This window comes from Equus asinus, chromosome 4 (genome assembly GCF_041296235.1).
Source record: "Equus asinus isolate D_3611 breed Donkey chromosome 4, EquAss-T2T_v2, whole genome shotgun sequence".
In the NCBI taxonomy this organism is placed as follows: Eukaryota; Metazoa; Chordata; class Mammalia; order Perissodactyla; family Equidae; genus Equus; species Equus asinus.
In genome coordinates this window covers 15,815,018-15,834,659 of record NC_091793.1, presented here as the reverse complement: position 1 = coordinate 15,834,659, position 19,642 = coordinate 15,815,018, and the positions used below count along the sequence as shown (strand labels likewise).

Here is a 19,642-nt window from a genome sequence, read left to right as displayed (position 1 = left end):
ATGCGAATGTGCAGAGAGCCCCTGAGCCCGGGCTGCACAAGCAGGTGTCACCTCGTCTGACGGAGGTGAGGGAGGGTGGCTGACTTGTCCACGGCCAGCAGCTGAGCCGAGTCCTCCGGGTCCCCGGCCTCACATCCATCACCCTTTTTCTCCCCCCTCACGGGCTCGCCCAGGGCGCTGAGGAGGTGGGCGCCGGGGGAAGGAGTGGGGGCTGGCTGGGGGCCTCACAGCCCATGGAAATGAGCCTAAGCCTGAGTAAAATTGAGCCTGCTGTCCTGGTGGGGGGCCGGACACACACACGCGCACACACCCCCCCCCCACCCCGTGCTGAAGTGTTGACCCAGTGTGCCAGATGGGTCGATGTCGTCGAAAGTGGACACTGTTGGAATCATTTGTGCCCAGGTCCGGTACTCAGGGAGGTCAGGGGGCCACGTAACCGTAGCTTCCTCTGCCCCTTCTCCCTGGACCGGCTGGGGGACATGGAGTGCCAGGCCCAGCTCTCTGAGGAGAGGCCCAGGCTTGGAGTCCCAGCTGCTTAAACCGCATTGATGAGGCGAGAGCTGTCAGTTTCCACGTGTGTGAGTGTGGTTGGGATCACCATGGTCAGGCCATCCCTGCAGAGTCACAGGCAGAGCACCTGGGTGAGAACTGGGATGTGTCACCTCCCGTGTGGGTGCAGCCGGAGCCCCCTGGGCACCTGGGGGTGTTGTGTGCTGGGCAGCGGCTTCGGATGGTCTTTCTCTCTTCTGTTGGAATTTTGTTTCCTTTTGGGGTTTGGAGATTAGGCCCCAAAAGCAGTGTTGTTTGTCGTCGTGGGGCCTTTCCATTGTCCCTGAGACCTCCTCGTTTCAGAACTGTGATGGCCACAGCGTTGACTCAGCTGCCTTCTCCAGGTCGGCCTGGAAGCCACCCTTGCCGGTTTTGCCAACCCGTTCGTCTGGTTAGGCCAGGTTTCCACGCCTGCTTTCGATGAGTCCTGCCCTCCCCTGGGAATCCACTGCCAGACCTTTGCACCCCTTGGCGGAGGATGGGGAGGGCTGACAGGCTCCGGCAGGAGAGCAGAGCGGAGATGGTTCCTTCGATGCTGGCGGCCGGGCCAGAGCGGCCCTGAGGCCTCGCTGAGTGCGGGTCTTGGAGCGGGCTTCGAAGACCAGCGCTCGCTCGACAGTGGCGTTGGTCTTGGCAGAAAGCCTGCTGCAGGCAAGGAAATGCTGAAGAGAGTTTGTTCCTCTTTGCTGTTGGGTTTTCCTAGAGAGAAAACGGTCTGAGGCCCCCTTCGTGTGGGGATCAGACGATGCGGTGAGTGGGGTCTTCCTTCGGTTGGGGGGCCTCCGCTGAGCTGTCTCCCTCACGTTCCAGGCGATCTCCTGGCAGGCTGTTAATTAGGACAAGTGCAGCTTTCCATGCAGGTTGCTATTCCACGGGCAAGCCTATGTGACATGTAGGTTTTATCCACTGTGTGCTGGCGCACCTTGCCGTTGGGATGCCGTAGAAGGTGGCGTGTTCTCATCCATTGCATTTTAGTCCATGAAGGGGTTGGCAGTGGTGGCCTTGTCTTGGTCAAACTGGGATGGAAATTCTTGGGACACGTTTGGGTCTCTTCTGCCCTGGTGAGTGGAGTCCAGGAATATGGCTGTCGGAGGAAGGAAGGGGGTTGTCATCTCGCACGCTGGCTTTCGTTGCCTGAGGATTCTGATGTGGAAGGTACGGAACATTGTCTACAACGCATCCTGACGGGACCCTTTCAGGAGCTCCCTCCGCTACTTCCTAAGAGATGAAATGCCGGTTGTTGGGCTGATGTGCTGACGCTGGATTCTGGCTGCTCGGCTGCATTTGTTGGGGACTGGCTGGCCGAGTTGGGGGGACTGCCTGGGGGCGGGGGCCTGTTCAGGAGGCTGCACCTACTGTGGGGTGGGAGACCCTATGGTCAGACCGGGGTACATCACAGCCGCCAGCTCCTTTGAGGGGCAGGTGCACCTGATGTCGAAACAGGGCTGCTGCTGAGAGCCAGTCCTCTGGAGAGGAGGGCCCAGCAGGCCCTTGTGCGGCCGGGCACCCTCGTCAGCTGTGCTGGCCATGCCGGTCGGAGCTGGAAGAGGAGGAGCAAGTGGGGCTGGAGATGCGAGCGCAGGGAGGCGGTCCCGGGAAGGGCGATGCCAGAGACAGCAGTTCAGCCCAGTTCAGAGGGCCGGGGCACGAGCTCAGCCGGGGGCACCTGCAGTGCCCACAGCCCATGCTTTGCAGCCTCTGGGGGGCGGTGGGGGTGCTGGGCAGGTTGGGGTCCTGGGGGACCGTCTGTCACAGGAGCAGACTGCCATGCAGGGTCAGGTCGGAACGTCCCCAGGCTCTGAGAGGATTCCCGAGCACACAGGAGGTGGAGTTTTGGAACCTGTGTCGACAGATGGGGGCCGAGGGCGAGAGATTTCTGCTGGGAGCCGCCTGGGGCCGGGGCGCTAGGGCCTGTGCGTGTTAGTAGCCGCGTTGTTAATTCTGTAATACGGGGACGGCCCCAGGCTTTTCAAACCCTGAGCCATTATTTTCATAGTGTGCTTTTGGATATTATTTTTTTAAGAAGTGACATCACCCAGCGCCGTAACCTGCACTTAACCTGTTGGCTCAGTTCTCTGGAATGAGCTCCTCAGTTCTCTGTGGAAGACGGGGGTGGGAACATTTCCACAAGTCAGCCCCGTAAAGCGTCACAGCCACGCAGGCCGCTGGATTCTGCCGCGAAGCAGACACGTCTTGTTTTTTAATTACGCGTGTTGGAAGGTGACGTCCCGAGGCTCTCCCTGCGTGGGGACCTCCTCCTGAGCGGTTTGGGAGAACCCGGGCATCTTGCTGCCAGTGCCGCCTTCTCTGCAGAACTGCCGATAAAGTGGATGATTGCCAATCTAATCTCACCTGAAAGGCACCGGGAAGCTGGCTCTTTACAAAACGATTTGTCAAAGGGTCTGTGGAGAGGGGAGTCCTTTAGTCATAAGATTATTCTTCCAGAAGAATCTGTTGTGGAAACTGACTGTTTCATGCCTTGACTTCTTGAGGCTGGTGACGCCTGCCCTCTCCTGAGAATGCTACCACCAGCTTGTAACCGCGTCCCGCAGGTGTCACCTGGGTGCTGTCACCCTCCTCCTGTTCTCCAAGCAGCGGGATGTCAGGCCGCTGTCGAGGGTCTCCCCCAAGTGCAGGATGGCCTTGTCCGCCCAGCACGGAGGGGCTCGCTCTAGGCTTGCTTCGGCAGAGGGGCCCTTTGCAGCACAGGTCCTGGGGCGTGGGGGTGTGGGGCTGCAGGCACGGGGCGCTCAGGCTGTGTCTCTGGTTCCCCTTCTTTCTTCTGATATTTCCTTCCCGTCGTCTCTCCCTCGGCGTCACCTGTGTCTATTCATTCTCAGGCAGGCTGTCCCCTGGGATGGCAGCACCTGTTGGCTCCAGGCTGACGCGGTCCCGTTGTGCCTGCTGAGTTGCAGTCTCCACTGTGCAGAGTGTGTGATTCACGGCCCCTCACAGTGGGAGAGGGGGTAATTCCCCACAGAAGTTGGGAGAAGGGCTACTGGGTGGTGAGCAAGGTGCTGTGCACACCAGGTTGCAGAGAGGCACAGTGGGCGTGGAGAAGGCAGCGATGCAAGGTGGTGTGTGTCCATGCACATAACAAGTGTGTGAGCCCGTGTGCCCCAGGGCTGGGGTGTTCACAGATGGAGAGGTTCCTGTGAACCTGGGAGTCAGGGAGGGCTTCCTGGAGGAGGAAACTTCTGTGGCCCCAGAAGGGTGCCTAAGACCCAGAGTCAGGGAAGGTGGATGGAGGGCGTAGATGGGTCGGGTTGGGAAATGATGATGTGCTTGGGAGGCGGTTGTGATGCTAAAGCTGACTGGGACTGCGAGGAGGAGGAGGAAGTGTGCACTTGAGGGGCTCCTCCTCTGGCCTGACCCCCAAGGGGTGAGGTCAAGGTGGAGAAGGAGAGAGGATGCCCTTCTGCAATGTGGGGTGTGCAGGTTTGGTGTGGCCCTGGTTTTGAGGCCTACGGTGACTGGGCCGACACCAGAGGCCATGTAGCTGCTGGTTAGGAGCAGGCTGCTGCCCCTCCCTTGCTGCGTGGCTCTCCCTGCCTCAGTTTCCTTACCTGTAAAGTGGGGGTGATGGCACTCGGCCTCTCCTAGAGGTGTGATGTCAAGTTAGCCAGCAGAGGACCCCTCAGCCCTCAGTCTGCGTGCGTGAGCCTTGCTGCCCTCCGCTGACGTTCCTCTTGCACATGTAGTGGACACGGGTCAGGGCAGCGCGCAGGCCCTCAGCTGGCTTGGCGCCCCCGCCTCCTATTGGCCATACCCTCTCCAGTCCCATCACCCACGTCCCTCGCCTGGACCCCTGGGGACCCTTGGGCTTGTCCCCTTCTACCGCTCCCTTCCATCCCCTGCCCAACAGAGGCCCTGCCAGGCGTGCTGCGTGTGTGTGCGTGAGAGCCCTGAGCTGCTACCCCTGGGTGCCGGGTGCTGGGCGCACGGGTCAGTGAGGTTCGGGGGTGTGGTGGAGACAGGCCAGTCCTGCTCTCCACCTGCTGTCCACCTGCTGCATGCCCAAGGCCAGCTCTGTGCCCTCACCTGGCGTCTTAGGGCGTGCATGTGGACACAGCTCCCCACTGGGGCGTAGCTACAGCTGCCCGAGGCCTGGGCCGGGGTCAAGGGGAGCCGTAGGCTGACTGGGGTGCCCTCAGGGCACAGTGTCCAAGCCTGTCCCTGCACCCCTTCCCCGAATCACGGGGGTAGCCGGCGGCTCTCAGACTCTCTGGTTTCGGAACCCCCTTTATAGTTGTGAGTTACTGAGGTCACCAGAGAGGTTTATGTGGGTTGTATCTGTCCATCTTTACTGTGTTAGAAAGTAAAACAAAGAAATTTAAAGGTATCTATTAACTTAGCAAAAACTATAAACCGATTACATGTTAACATAAATGTCATATTTATATCTGAAAATATCATTATCACCCCCCAGAAGGAAATCAGTGAAGGGGCGCTGGTGGTTTTGCCAGCCTCGATGGGTCTGATTTAATTGGAGACAGCTGGGTTCTCGGCTTCTGTGTGGCTCTGCCGCCACGTCCAGCCCTGGGGCCGCCCAGGAGCAGGGCTGGGAAAGCACAGCACGGCTCAGGGTTGCAGTTACGTCGTTGTGGCCTCCTGGGTCCCCTGAACGGGTTCTGGGGACCCCGAGGGTTCTGGACCGCACTCAGAGAACTGCTGGTTTACCGTCAGGAGAGATTTCCCTGCACTAGTGAATGAAGGTTCTCATTCTCATTTTTCTGTTTTATTAAAACCTTCTTGTTTCTTTTATTTTAAAAATTTAATTTTAAAACTTTGTTTGCTGTGGAATAGTCTACACATTGAGGATTCAATATTCAAAACGGGTTGAAGCTTATGCTGGCCCCCTCCACAGAGATATGATATGAACAGACTGGTGGTTACCAGAAAGGAAGGGGGCGGGGGGAGGGTGAAAGAGTAAAGGTCACATGAGTATGGTGACAGATGGCAACTAGACTATTGGTGGTGAGCACGATGCAGTCCGTCTATACAGAAGTTGAAATATAATGATGTACACTTGAAACTCATATGTTATAAACCAATGTGACCTCAATAAAAAAAGGGTGTTCGGGGCCCGCCCCGAGGCCTGGTGGTTAAGTTTGGCATGCTCTGTTTCAGTGGCCTGGGTTCATGGGTTTGGATCCTGGGCGTGGGCCGTGTACACCACTCCTCAGCCGTGTTCTGGCGGTATCCCACATAGAAAATAGAGGAAGACTGGCACAGATGTTAGCTCAGGGCTAATCTTCTTCAAGCAAAAAAAGAGGAAGATTGGCAGTAGATGGTAGCTCAGGGCGAATCTTCCTCGGCAAAAAAAAAAGGGGGGGTGTTGAAGCTTATGAGGGCCTCCTCCTTTCCCCTCCCTCCTGTCTTTCTGGTATGCAAATAGCAGCTCACACTGGTGTGGGCCTTGCTCCTGGCAGGTAGCAGTGTGCAGCGACAGCGAGCTCTCTGGCAGGACGTGGGGGTCTTCACTCCCTGTTCAGGTTGTAGGGTCTGCTTTATGTGGCTCTCCCCATGGGTGGACATGACAGTGCATCCAGCCCTTTTTTGCTGTCACAAAAACAACACTGGGATGAGACGGCCTTGCCTGTCCGTGATTTTGCAAGTGTGAGAGGGGGAGATTCCTGGAAAGGAAATCGTCGTTTTACTGGATGTTGCAAGGTTGCCCTCCGCTCCGTTCTCCAAGTAGGGGGACCTCTTCTCCCTGTGCTCACACCCACAAACTGTCTGCCAGTCTGTCAGGGCAAATGGTTTCTGTGTCCTTTTAATTTGTATTTTTCTCTTTATAAGTGAAAGTGAATCATATTTTTATGTGTTTAAGAACTGTTTTTCTTTTTCTGTGAACTGTCTTTTCTATTTTGCCCATTTTTCTACTGAGCTGTTTATCGTTGTTGGACAAATTAATTCTCTTTAATGTATGTTGCAAGTATTTTTTCTTAGGTTGTCATTTATCTTTGACTGCGTATGGAGGTTTTCCAGAAACTCTTTTTTTTGAGGAAGCTTAGCCCTGAGCTAACTACTGCCAATTCTCCTCTTTTTGCTGAGGAAGACTGGCCCTGAGCTAACATCCATGCCCATCTTCCTCTGCTTTATACATGGGACGCCTACCACAGCATGGCGTGCCAAGCGGTGCCATGTCCACATCCGGGATCCGAACCGGCAAACCCTGGGCTTTCGAGAAGCGGAACATGCGCACTTAACTGCTGTGCCACTGGGCCGTAACCTGCCTTCTCTTGGATTGTGTGTCATGTCTTGCTTGGAAGGCCCTATCCAGCCCCCAGGCTCTGAACACCCATGGCCCCCTGCGCTGCTTTGTTGCTTTCCTTATTTCACATTCAAATCTCTGGTCCATTTTGAATTTATTTTGGGAAGGTGTGAGGTGTGGCTCCATCATTTTCTTTTCCTCATAGCTACCTGATATCCCCACCTCATTTGTTGAATAATGTGCCCCTCCCTCTCCAATTTAAAATGCCGGTTTGAGGGGCCGGCCCTGTGGCCTAGTGGTTAAGTTCACATGCTCCGCTTCGGCAGCCCGGGTTCGGTTCCCTGGCGCAGACCTACACCAGTCGGCAGCAGCTGTACTGTGGCAGTGACCCACGTATAAGACAGAGGAAGAATGGCACAGATGTCGGCTCAGAAAGAATCTTTGACTCAGCAAAAAAAAAAAAAAAAGCCAATTTGATCCCAGTTGGCTCTGGATCTATTTCTGTACATTCTGGTTTGTTCTCTGGCTCTGCCGTCTGCTCATACACTAGCATCACGCTTGCGAAATGACTGTGGCTGCATCATGTTTGTTTATGTGACGGGGCTGCTCTCCCTCGATCACTCTTACTTTTCAGAATTTTCCCGGCTATTCAGCTTATTCATTTTTCCTTATAAATCTTAGACTCAGCTTGTCTTACTCCCTCGAAAGGCTTTTTTTTAAGGGGAATCACATTAGATTTATAGATTACTTTAGAGAGGATTGTGGACATTGTCCTTCCTCCCCTTTCTCTGTCTGTCTGCATATATATAGTAAAATATACACAACATAATGTGTATAAATAATATACACATAAATATGTGGCAGAATATACGTATCATAAAACTTACCATTTAGCCATTTTTAAGTGCACAGTTCCGTGGCATTGACCACACTCACATTGTTGTGCGACCATCGCCACCACGAATCTCCGGAAGTTTGTCACCTTCCCAGATGAAACTCTGTCCCCCTTCAACACTAAGGCCTCCTTCCCCTCCCCCAGCCCCTGGCGCCCGCCGTGCTCCTTTCTATCTATGAATTTGACTCCTCTAGGGCCCTCATGCGAGTGGAAGCATCCAGGATTTGACCTTTCCTTTGTGGCTTATTTCACTCAGTGTGACGTCCTGAAGATTCATCCACGTAGTATCATCTTGCAGAATTTCCTTCCTTTTTTTTTTTTCTTTTTTTTAAAGATTGGCCCTGAGCTAACATCTGTTACCCATGTTTTTTTTTCTCCTTCTTCTCCGTAAAGCCCCCCAGTACATAGTTTTATGTTCTAGTTGTGGTCCTTCTAGTCCTGCTGTGTGGGATATCGCCTCAGCATGGCCTGATGAGTGGGGCTAGGTCGGTGCCCAGGATCTGACCCAGCAAACCCCGGCTCGCTGAAGCGGAGTGTGCGGGCTTAACCACTTGGCCACAGGGCCAGCCCCTCCTTCCTTTTTAGGGCTGAATAATATTCCATCGTCTGGGTAGACCACATTTTGCTTAGCCGTTCATCTCTGGAAAGACACTTGGGCTTTTGGATGTGTACCCAGAGGTAGGATTCCTAGGGTAATCCTGCTTGATCTTTTGGGGACTCGCCATGCTGTTGTCCACGGCCCCCGCGGCTGTGGTTTGCGCTCCCTGGCCGTGGGTGCTGGAAGTCAGGCCCAAGCGTTTGCTTGAGAATACAGTGAATCTGCAGCTGTGCTCCTGGCCGAGCCGGACCTCTGAGCCTGGCTCCCCTGGACCCCAGGCAGGCCCGAGAGCTGGTCTTGGTGGGTGGGCGGGGCCGCCTCATAACGGCATGACTTCCCTCTCTGACCCTCAGTTTCCTCCTGTCTTTAAAAAGAGGGGGACACCCTAACAATAGCAGCGCATATTTATCCCGTCCTCACTAGATGCCAGGCGTGGAGGAGCCAGGCCTCACGCCCCCCTGGGCTGGTGTGTAAGGATTCGGGGAGGCAGGCATGGAAGCCTTGGCACGCACTGCTTCTCGCTGAAGCTCGAGCTCGGCTCTTAGTCATGTTGCTGTGGGTGGGGGAGGATTATCCTGGGTGCTCCCTGCCCTGCTACTCCCATCGTGTGATCTGCCTGCTTGGGTCAGGCTGCCCTCCCTCCCTCCCCAGCCTGGCAGCGCCCCACGCAGTGACCCGGGGTAGGACCCCAGCACCTCGCCACAGCCTCATCTGCTCTCGCCCCGCCCCCCCATTTCCTTCTGGTTTGTTCTGGGGTCAGGAGACTGTCCGTGCTACTTGCTTTTCCTGGAGTCCTTCCTCTGCAGCCCCTGGGCCGGCTCCTTGCTGCCGTCAGCCCACAGTGTAGCCATCACTTCCTCCAGGCAGCTTTCCTGGCTGCCGCTGTCTGTCCCCCACTTACTAAGGCGCATTCTCCTCCCCCGGGGTTAGGGCAGCACCTCCTGCTCCAGGGGGCAGCTCGGCGCTCTGCCTCCTGGCACCGGACGCACCTGGCACTAGTAAGTGCTCATTAAACACCCCTGACTGCCTGGTGCCCCAGCATGCGTGAGGCTTTCCCTGCCCCCTCGCTCTTCTCTGTCCCTAATCCTGCTAGACAGTGGCTGCGCCCGTGACGGTCCCGAGCCCCAGGGCGTGTGCTATGGAGCGCTGACACACGCTCAGTCCGGCCAGTCAGGACATGCTTGTGTAACACGGAACCGTCCACCCACTGGAGCTGGGCAGTTACGTTACGTGGGCGGCCGGGGTAGGGAGGACTTTGAGGTTTGGGGTTTTGTTTTAGTCTGTTTTCTTTTTCACTGGACATCAGTTTCGCAGCAGAGGCATAAGTCAGGGCTGCTGGGCAGCCAGCCAGGCCCCTGCTGACCATCCTGCCCTGGGCTGCGTCCCTCTCTCGGCCAGCTGAGCAGGAAGCGTGGGTCCCACCGGCTCCTTGCTGGGTGTCGTGTGGCATGCCGCACTGGGCAGCCCCGAGTCGGGCCTGTAAATATCCTGGGCATCATCTGTGGGTGAGAGTCCTGGTGGGCCTGGCGGAGGGCGCCATGGCCTCAGCTGGGCCAAGTTAAAAAAATTAGAAATTGCCGGAAGGACAGGTTTGGCGCCCACAAAGGCCCTTTTCACCTGAGTGGCTTCTGGAGGCCACGTGGGTTTACTTTGGTGCGAAATTTACGCAGGGACCAGGACTCTCGTTAAAATGCTAAAACGTGCCGCACTCACCCATTCGTCCTCTGCCAGGCTGCCTGCCGGACTGGGGACACCGAGGTGGAGGACTGCATTGGATCCAGGTTGCTGAGCAGGAGCGCTCCGGAGACATGGTGGGGGGAGCGGTGCACAGTCCTGCAGGATGGATTGGGGTGTTCCAGGCAGGAGACGAGGCTCCAGGCTGGCCCCTGGTTTCGTGAGGTCTTTTTCTCTGTGCCGTTTGTCACTGAGAAGCAAGAGGCACTGCCCTGTGACCTGAAAGCGGTCATGCTGCTGTTAGTGTGGACAGTGGCCCTCAGGGATGGGCAGTGTCTTCCCCCGGCAGCTCTTCAGAGCTGGCTGTCCTTCCAGCCAGCGTTTCTGCCTCCAGTGGGCTGGGGCTGGCAGGGGGAAGCCCCTGGCATATGGCCCACTGAGATCCTTCTGGCCTCTGGGAGCCTGGAGACTGCCCAGGCTGCCCTGGCTGCCGTGGATGGCACCTGGCCCCTATTCCTTTCCTTGAAAAGACTGGATGGTGGCGAGGCCCACACATGAGTGTGTGATGCTCGGGCCACTGTAGTGGGCCCTGGGCACTCGGTGAGGGCCCAGGTTCCTCTGGCTTGCCTGGTTCCCTGGTAGTGGGCCAGCAAGGCCTGGGACCTCTTTGAGAGTTCTTGTTCTGCCAGGCATTCATCACTTTAGGATGAGGGACGGTGGACCGTGGCCCCCGGGTCAAACCCAGGCACAGATTTTGTAAACACGGAATGTTTTGTTGGCCCGCAGCCATACCCGTTTCTCGCTCCAGCAGCCTTGAGAGATTATGGCAGTGGCCACGGCCGAGCCCAGAATGTTGACAGCCTGCCTTTGCAGAACAAACGGGTTTGCCGGCCCTGTGCAGCGGCCGCTCCCTTCGCTCAGGCAGTCGCACGCAGCGTTTTAATGCTGACGCACATTTGGAGAACAGCCTCTTTTCAAACAGCTGTGAGCGGGCGCCCCTTTCTGCTTCCAGGAACTCGGGCCAGGGCGATGGCAGGAAGTCGAGGAATACCGGGAATCTGGAAGGTGTTTCCTACCAGCTGTCTCATTGGCTGGGTCTTCCCAAGTCCTGGTTGCTAAGAGTGATGGAGAGAGTTGAGAAAAGAATAACTTCCAGTAGAAATGAATTCTTGTGTGTGTTTCCCATTGGTTAGTGTATTTGCTTATACAACACTGAAGTTTTTGTCTACCTGGTCCTGAGCTTTAGGTTTTCCTGCTAGCTTTGTTTTGTTTAAATAAACATCTGTACAGCCACTCTGCCAGACTCCTCACCCAGTCTCCTAGGCAGAGGGCCTGTGAGCTGTCATACAGTGAGATGGATGTATTAACAGAGGCATGTGCTGGGGTGGACAGGGAGGCTGGGGCTCTCTGGGGTTGGGGCAGGGGCAGGCTCTAGAGTCCAGCGAGGTTGGTTTGTGTTCCTGCTGTGTCACTTCTCTCTTACCCTGTCCCCCTGCCACTGGCACCCAGTCAGGTTGGGGAGAGGTGACCCCACCCCTGATGCTTAGGTGCAACATTCCTTAGGCACGCCCCCCCTGCTTCCTGCCTGGCCCCCCTGGAACGTGGCTGTCTGGGTCCTGCTTCCCAGGGCTGTCTTTGGCCCCTTTGGTCCTCTCAGGGACTCTCATTTTACACTTTGACCTCTGCCCCCGAGCCATGCCAGGGAAGGAGGGGTGTGAGTGGTGCGTGGGGCACTGACTGAGCCCTCCTCCCTGCGTGGCTGCAACAGCTTGACACAGGGCATCGGGACAGTGGTGTATTGCAGCCAGCTCACACTGGCTTGCGGGAGCCAATTGGTAAGTGTTCAGGAATTTTGCAAGCTGGCTGTTAATAAAAATGAAGTTATATAAACTTAAAATTAGATAAATTGTATTGAAAACAAAGGTGTTAAATACTTGAAATTGCTCGTTTCTGAATTATTTCCCTGAATTTCATTGCTGGGTATGATCCAGAGGTGATTTGCTGCATCTGGATGGTAGGAATCCTGTGTGACGGTGGCTGTGAGTATCCCTTCCCCATGCGCCCTCACTCCCGGACGTCACTTTGGTGGCTTGAAAATGGCTGCAGTCGAGTAGTGACGCCGCGGAAATGGGTAAATGCTACAGATCAGGGCTTCATTCTCGTTTTGTTGATTATCTAGACTTAAGAAAGGGATAGAGAAAATGCTGATATGCAGACGAAAGTTAAGCGCCTGTGACATCTGTAGCCATTCACTACGAGTGGCACAGAAAAACTGGGGAGATATTCTTCTTCTATAGAAAATGGTCAGATCCTTCAGCCAGGAAGCTTCTTGTGTTCTAGACGGACATGGTTCTGATCCGAGCCTTCCGTTTCCACCTTTGTTGTGTTTTGTTAATGTGAACAGAAACATCAACCCGCATCCATGTCGGTACCATGCTGTTCCTCAGTTGCAATCATGGTTGACTCTGGAGAGAGGGGTTCAGCACAAATGAGTGAAAGCATTCTGGGAGGGTCAGTTGCCCATATAGAGTTTACACTGAAGAGTGTTGCACGTTTTATCATTTGTAAGTGTGTGCTGCGCATCTTTATATCAATGAAGTTGATAATAACTGTCTGACATACGTCCATGCAGAAGGGGTCCCCAGGGGTTTTGCCTCTGGGCCTTCGAGAGCTCTCTAGGCTGTGGGTGTGATTCCAGTCCGCAGAGGAGGGGCTGGTGGCTCAAACTGGACCCTCCCAGCTCTCTGCTGTTGTCCCTGCCTCACTATCCTGGGCCACCCTGGCCATCGACTGGATCACTGGCTGGCGTTAGCTCTCTGGGGTCTGCCCTCTGTCCTCCCGGCCCCATTGGGCAGCTTTCTTGTTACAGTGCAGAGAAACTCAGCTCATTGATGAGGGGGTTTGGGCCTGACTTTTGTAGAAACGAAAGCCCCTGGAGATGCTTCCCCAAGGGAGGAAATTCAGGTCTCCTGGAGAAGCTCCCCAGGTTGTGGAAGGCTTGGAGTTAAGTTTCCCCTAAGTGCTCGTGGATTTAGGGACTGTATGCTCCCACAGGGCTCGAGGGCAAAGTCCGTGGACGGCCCTTTGCTTTAAGGTCTCTGCCAGAGGAAACTTTACACAGCTGTGGCCGGCGACCCCCAGCAGGCTTGGGGCCCTGGCTTTGCTGGCACTCGGAGCCCTGTCGTCACGACCTGCCTTTGGGCCTCATTCCTTCATTTGCTGGAAGAGGGTCTGTGACACCCAGCCAGTGCCAGCCCTGCAGAGGTGCCTGCAGCCTGAACATCACCTAGCGAGCTGAGCCTGCCCCTGCCCTCAGGGGTGTGTTCTAACGGGGTGGGGCTGGCGGCACCGATCCTAAACCAGGGAGTTCGCCGGAAGTTCCAGGACTCCAAACCAAGCCAGATGATGAAATTTAAGGGGGGAGGAGGAGCCGGGATGGGAGCCATCCCCAAACCGGAAGTGCTAGGCCCCACGATCATAACAAATGTGGTGGCCAGAGGACCTCTGGGACTCAGCAGGGCTGGAGCCCAGTGTCGGGGAGGCAGGGGAGGCCCTGGAGGGGTCTCAGCGGGATGTGACAGGGTCTGGTTTCCTGCCACGTGGAGAAGAAGGGGCTCCGTGAGGCGCTGTGGCCGCCTGGGCTGGGCAGGCAGGAGGGTGGGGTGGGGGCGGGGAAGCACAGGTGTGGGGCCAGGTTGGAGGCAGGTGACTGTGCTGGCTCTAGGTGGCTGTGGAGTGAGGAATCGCGACTGAGGGCTCCTCCGAGGGTTGTGGCTTGAGCAGCTGGTGGACACAGACGCCATCGAGCGGGAGGAGGTGCTCAGACTCCCGCTGTGTGCACAGCTGGGCAGAGTCGAGCTCCCAGGGAGACGTCTAGCAGGCAGTGGACAAGCCCGAGCAGAGCTCTTGAGGAGGCAGCGCCAGTCTGGGTTGAGAGTCATCAGAACAGCCGGAAACGGATGCCAGGAGCATTTGGGGCCCCCGCTTACGGTGCCCAGCCCGGCAGAACCAGTACGTGAATCCAGGGTGACGGAGGTGGCTTCTGGACAAGCCTCCAGTTTGGGGAAACCTGTGGGTCATCAGGTGTGAGCCAACATCCCGGGCCTGGCATGGGGCGGGGGGACAAGGTCAGCAGTCACACGTGCCTTCTGGGTTTCAGGTATCCAGACTGCTCCCAGAGTCTCCTTGGCTGGGGGTGAGCTGTGTGTGCGTTGAGGTCCTGGCGGTGCGGCTTGCAGGGGTGTAGGCCCTTAGGGTGTTGATTAGGACTGGCCCTTGGTCAATGCATCCTCTCTGGCCCTCCTGTTCCCCTACAAAGCCTTGGAATCCACAGCTGCCATCTCAGGCCACTCCAACCATGGGGTTTGGGGCCGTCTTCCCAGAGGACAGAGACCTGGCAGAGGGCCGTGTGGTCAACTGGGACTGGCGTGGGGTGGGGTGGAGGGAAGTACTGAGTTCTCGCTCCACATCTGTGACTCCTTAGGAATATGGTTTAGGATGAGGGTTGCTTCCTGTGGGAAAATGGACATTGTTTATCCTGGGGTCAGCGGGAGACCCACCAGATAACCAGGAGATGAGGCCAGGCCCCGGCTGAGCAGGTTGTCCCAATGCAGACGGGAACTCAGCCAGGGAGTGGCGTCCGCTGTGCGTCGAGGGAGAGTGGCTGGGACGTGGCGAGCGTCAGAGACAGGAACCACTTTTTTAAAAAAATCTTGGGCTGGGAAGGGAAATAAAGTCCTTTGTGGTTTCCAAGTTCAGTGTTCCCTAGACACTGCTGCCTTTGTGTGTCCAAAAGCCATTCAGTGGGTTTCCAGAGCAGCATGCTTTGTGTCCCAGGGCCAGCGCTGCTGGACTCAGTCCTGCATGCAGAGGGCGCGGAGCCTGGTGGGTGCTGCCCCAGGCCACGGCACCAGGGTGCCCTCGTGCCGTGCTGGTTCCTGTCTCGCCTGCTCTCTGCAGCGGATGGTTACAGGACCTCACAGGACACCCTGGCTCTGAGCAGGGGTCTGGAACAGCCACAGCCAGGGAGCATTTCCCAGCACATCTGCATCCACGTGGAGGTACAGAGAGGGTGTCCCGCTCAGAGCGGCTGCTCCACCTTGAGGCTGGACTGTGGGTGCACGTGGAGGGGCTGGTTCTGGGGAGGGCATCTGAGGAGGAGGTGGGCTTCCTCCCCATGGGCCGTGGGGATGAAGGGTGGGCATGCAGGGAGTGGGGGGCTGGCTGGATAGAGGGAAGGCTAGATGGGGGCTGGGGTTGGGGGACACATGGTAGCAGCAACCAAACGGAAGGTGCAGATAAGACCCGTCGAGACGGCATCCGCTCGACGTTGGCTTTGTGAGGAAGCTTCGCTCTGTGTCACACTTGGTGTCTGAGGTCTGGCCCTCCTCTCTCTGTCCATGGACAGCTGTCCCTGTTGGTCCCACATCTCCATCTGAAAGTTGGGGGCTGTACTGGGTTGAACCGTGTACTTCCCAAATTCGTGTCCACCTGAACCTGGGAATGTAACCCTACTTCGAAATAAGGACTTTCCAGATGTGATTGAGATGAGGTTGGACTGGGGTGGGTGGGGGCCACGCCTCAGCCCAGTGCAGGGGTACGACGTAGAGGGCTTCCCTCACAGCCTGGACCCGTCCCCGGTGGGGTGGTCAGGATGGTGTGGTGTCTGGTCCTGATCTGACAGCAGCATGAACCATGCATCCTTTGAGAGCCCATGGAGTCCGGGGGCGCAGGCGGTGGGGATGAGAGTGGGCCCCCTGGGAGCCCCTCGCACAGTGGGCTGTGTGTTTGGACACCCTCGCCGCAGGCGGATGTGAATAGCTGCACAGGAGGAGCCGGGGTTGGGGTGAGCCGGCAGCTGGAAGATTGGGCCTCATTGGGAATGGAGTGCATGTGGGCCCAGTGCTGGGCGCTGTGGCCGGGGCGTGACTTGCATTCTGATAGTGGTGGACTGGACACTCGGCGCTTTGTCCCCTTTCCCCGTGCAGCCACCTCATTTGCTTGCTGGAGCTTAATTGGGAAGAAAGGCGGCCCCAGACATGTGAGAATCCAGACGGCGAGAACCACCTAACCAGAGCCTTGTGGGGAGCGAAGAGCCGGCTGCGCGAGGCCCGTGCTTGACTGCTTTCCTCCGGTGGAGGCCGCCCCGGTGTCTTCTGCTCCAGGGTCACATGTCTCAGGGCCGGTTGGCCCGTCCCCTCCATCTTGCTTTGTCTGATGCTAGGTGACGAGGAATCCCTCGGGTGTTTTTGAAAATGAGAGGAATAGGTTTCACGTTACTGCATTTCACCTACTTAGTTTATTCCTGTTTATTTTTTAGTTCAAAAAGCAGTAGGACAGCGTTATAGGACACCTGGAGAAAGAAGTCTTACAAACCGCCCGCAAGCCTGCAGGCCTGGCGAAGGGCCTGTGTGCCCTCTGTTCTGTTTAGACACTTGTGGACTGAAACACTGACCTCGGGGCAGCAGCGTTTTGTAATTGCCTTTGTCACTCACAGGGACGGCGTCCCCGGTGAGTCCAGCGCGATGTCCTCAGGCCCCCTGTCCTGCCCTCTTTCAGGGGCGGCCGGGCGATTCCTGGTGCTGCTGTGGGAGCAGCACGTTCTCCACCTGTCGAATTTGCTCCAGGATGTATCTCAGGAGGCGGGGGCGCTGGCCGAGAGGGCGTCTGTGTTTTGGGTCCTGCTGCCTTCCGCCGCATCGGCCAGCTTGCGTCCTTTTCAGTGAAGCGGGAGGTTTTTGCACAACTGCTGGGTAAATTTCCTCTGTCTGGAGTCCCTCGCTCCTGGAGTTTGCTTGTCTGTCCCTAGGTCCTGTAAGTTTTACGGATTTATTTAACCCTTCTTATAACAAAGATATTAATCCTTCATATACCACATTTGTACACGTCTCCTGTTTCATTTTTTAACAAACAGAACTTTGTCCAGTGACTGTCAGACTGTTTTTTACTTTTTGGTTGTTTTTTCAGTCTCGTAACGTAGACAGTTACCGTCTCTCTAGGTTCTTGATAAGCACGAAGGTCTCTTTCCTTTTGCTTTTGTACTTTTTTTTTTCAAGATTTTCTTTTTCTTTTTTTCCCTCCCCAAAGCCTCCTGGTACATAGCCGTATATTTTTAGTTGTGGATCCTTCTAGTTGTGGTATGTGGGATGCCGCCTCAGCATGGCCTGACGAGTGGTGCCATGTCCGCGCCCAGGATCTGAACCAGCAAAATCCTGGGCCACTGAAGTGGAGCGCGAGAACTTAACCACTCGGCCACGGGGCCGGCCCCATGCTTTATACTTTTTAAAGTTTATTCACCTTTTTGTCCGCCTGGAGTTCACAGCTCCCACACACAGATATTTTTCCAGAGGGCCGCGTACCCCCCCCCCCGCCCCCGCCGCCACCACAGCCTGTGCTCTCCTGGGCTGTCTGGGTTCCAGGCGGCATTGGGCTTTGGTTTTCCTGTGGTTTTTGCACCAAGGCCACACTGGGCCACCTTGCAGTGTTGCAGGCGAGCTTGGAGAAGCGCCTGTTCCTGGAGCACCCACAGCCCCTCGCTGATGCGCTGCATGCCTCAACTGTCCTCTAGACCAGAGTGAGTTCTGGTACATTCTGACCAGGGTCTTGGGAGCCCCCCTGTTAGCACGTCTTGCTGTGAGCAGGGATGCTAAGGGGAGCAGAGGGCCCTCAGAGGGCGGGGCAGGCACATCAGGGCTGCAGTCAGCCACATCCCGGGCTGTGATTTGATGGTCCTCCACGCCTGCACGGTCTAAAACAGGAAGTGCTTCTCCCTGCCTCTGTGGTTCTCCGTGAAACATCCCAGCTGGGGTGGTCAGGGCCCAGTGGATGGATTCCATCCTGCTCTCCCCTCTTCCTGCCGCCTTTGCGTGGCAGTAATCCTCTTGTTTACTGGGTCCAGGCTGAGTGTCAGGCACGTGATGTGTGTCATCTGGAATTCTCAGGATGCTTTGGCCTCACTGGTACTCTTGGCATTCCAGAGGTGGAAGCAGAGGCCCAGAAACGTGGTAAATGGCAGACCAGGCTTGAGCCCAGGTGTATCCAGAGTCCCCACCCCCCTGCAGGCACTGGGGCCTCTTGCAGAAGCCAGGGGCTGGGGTTTGTGGGAGGTCCCTGACTCGCAGCCCTGCCCCAAGGAGCTGTGTGACCTGGTCTGGGGATGGGCCTGAGGTGGCTTCCCAGTGAGGTTGGCTGGATACGCAGAAGGGCTGCTCACACCCTACCCCCTGGGGCTTTGGGCTGTCGCCTTGGCTAAGTTGGGGCAGAGAAGTGGGGAGAGGGTGCCTCACAGCACGTCCGTCCCTCATGTGGACACATGTTTGAACTTACCTATGTCCTGCCTGTGAGCACATGGCCGCTCCTCTCAGTGTGACCCCACACCAGGCCTTTGCTGCGATCGCTCCAGGCTGGAGGAGGACAGGCGGGCAGCCTGCAGCGCCTGCGGTCTGGGGCTGTGCTGGGAGAGCGGGCGGCTGACCTCCAGGCTCCTGACCAGCCCGTGTGTGCGAAGGCCTCTTGGAGGAGGTGAGGCCTGAGCCGTGTCTTGAAGCCCAGCCGGGGCCGCCGGGCCGGCAGGAGGGTATTTGAGGCAGACGGGGTAGCCTGGGCCGTGTCCTGGGAGCGGGGGCCAGGTGGAGCGAGGGGACACAAGGCCAGGGCCCGCTGGGTCCACAGGGAATCCACCGAGACACCCAAATGCCTAGTGTTCTGGCCGTTTCTGGGCGATGGCTCCTGTTCTGGGCAGTGCGCATAGCTGCAGCTTTGACCACATTCTTGATGGTTTATTAGGAGAGCTTTGAGGAGCGGTCAGCCCTCCTCCCCTGTTTGTTGCCATGTTCCTCCCCTTCTTTCCCCGGGGTCTCCGGCTGCCCTGGTGCACTAGGCTGGCCCTGTCTTTATGGCCGGGAAGGTCCTGCTGAGAGGTTTGGCTTCCTTCTGCCCCATGGGGGCACGTGGGGCTGGCTTTGGTGGTGGCAGTGGCAGAAGCTTGGCCCTGGGCCTAGCTGGGAAGGGGTGCAAGAAGAGGGGCCCAGCCTGGTGGGTGCAAGATGGGGGCCTGGGGGCCCTGGATGTTCCTTGGAAAGCTGAACCAGCCTCTCCCCAGGGGCAGGGCTTGGTCACAGCCCAGGGCTCAGGACGTGGAGGACTGTGCTCTTGAGGTTGGTGTAAGCACCATGCAGGGCGGGTGGCCAGTGGGCAAGTGACCAAGTGACAGTGCCTCCCCTTTCTTCTCTTGCAGGGACCCCGACCGTCATGTTAAGGTAAAGCAGAGGGGCTCAGTGCTGAACATGCTAAGGAGGCTGGACAAAATCAGGTTCAGAGGTCACAAGAGAGATGACTTCCTCGATCTAGCAGAATCTCCAAACGCCTCGGACACTGAAGGTGGAGATGAAATACCCCTGAAGATGCCTCGGACCTCGCCCCGGGACGGCGAGGAGCTGCGGGACCCTGTGAGTGCGCGGGCGGCCTCCTGGGGCCAGGGATGCCCTCCTCCCCCTGCCTGCGCTCTTACCCTGGGTCCCCCAGTGCAGGGCTGGGGCTGTCCCCCATCCTCAGGCGGCCAAGCTGAGCGGGACTTGGCTAGACCATGACCTGCCTGAGCTGGTCAGAGATAAACAGGGCTCGCCTCCCCCTTTGTCCTCATCGTGCCCCCCTCTCGCCTGCCCCCTGCAGACCTCACTGGGGGCGCTCATCCCTGATCGAGGATAAAACA

General features: G+C 56.9%; 1 protein-coding gene across 3 annotated transcripts in view; it reads left to right on the top strand.

The window, feature by feature from the left end:
- Positions 1 to 19,642, top strand: part of GRAMD4 (GRAM domain containing 4) — an 83,145-nt gene that overhangs the window by 17,136 nt on the left and 46,367 nt on the right. For 2 of the 3 annotated variants that reach the window (XM_070506707.1, XM_070506709.1), the window contains exon 2: positions 19,169 to 19,379. In XM_070506707.1, the coding sequence (XP_070362808.1) occupies positions 19,169 to 19,379 (211 nt within the window). Of the gene's footprint in view, positions 1 to 1,019; positions 1,300 to 19,168; positions 19,380 to 19,642 lie in introns of those variants that run through there. The other variant, XM_070506708.1, reaches the window with a different exon arrangement.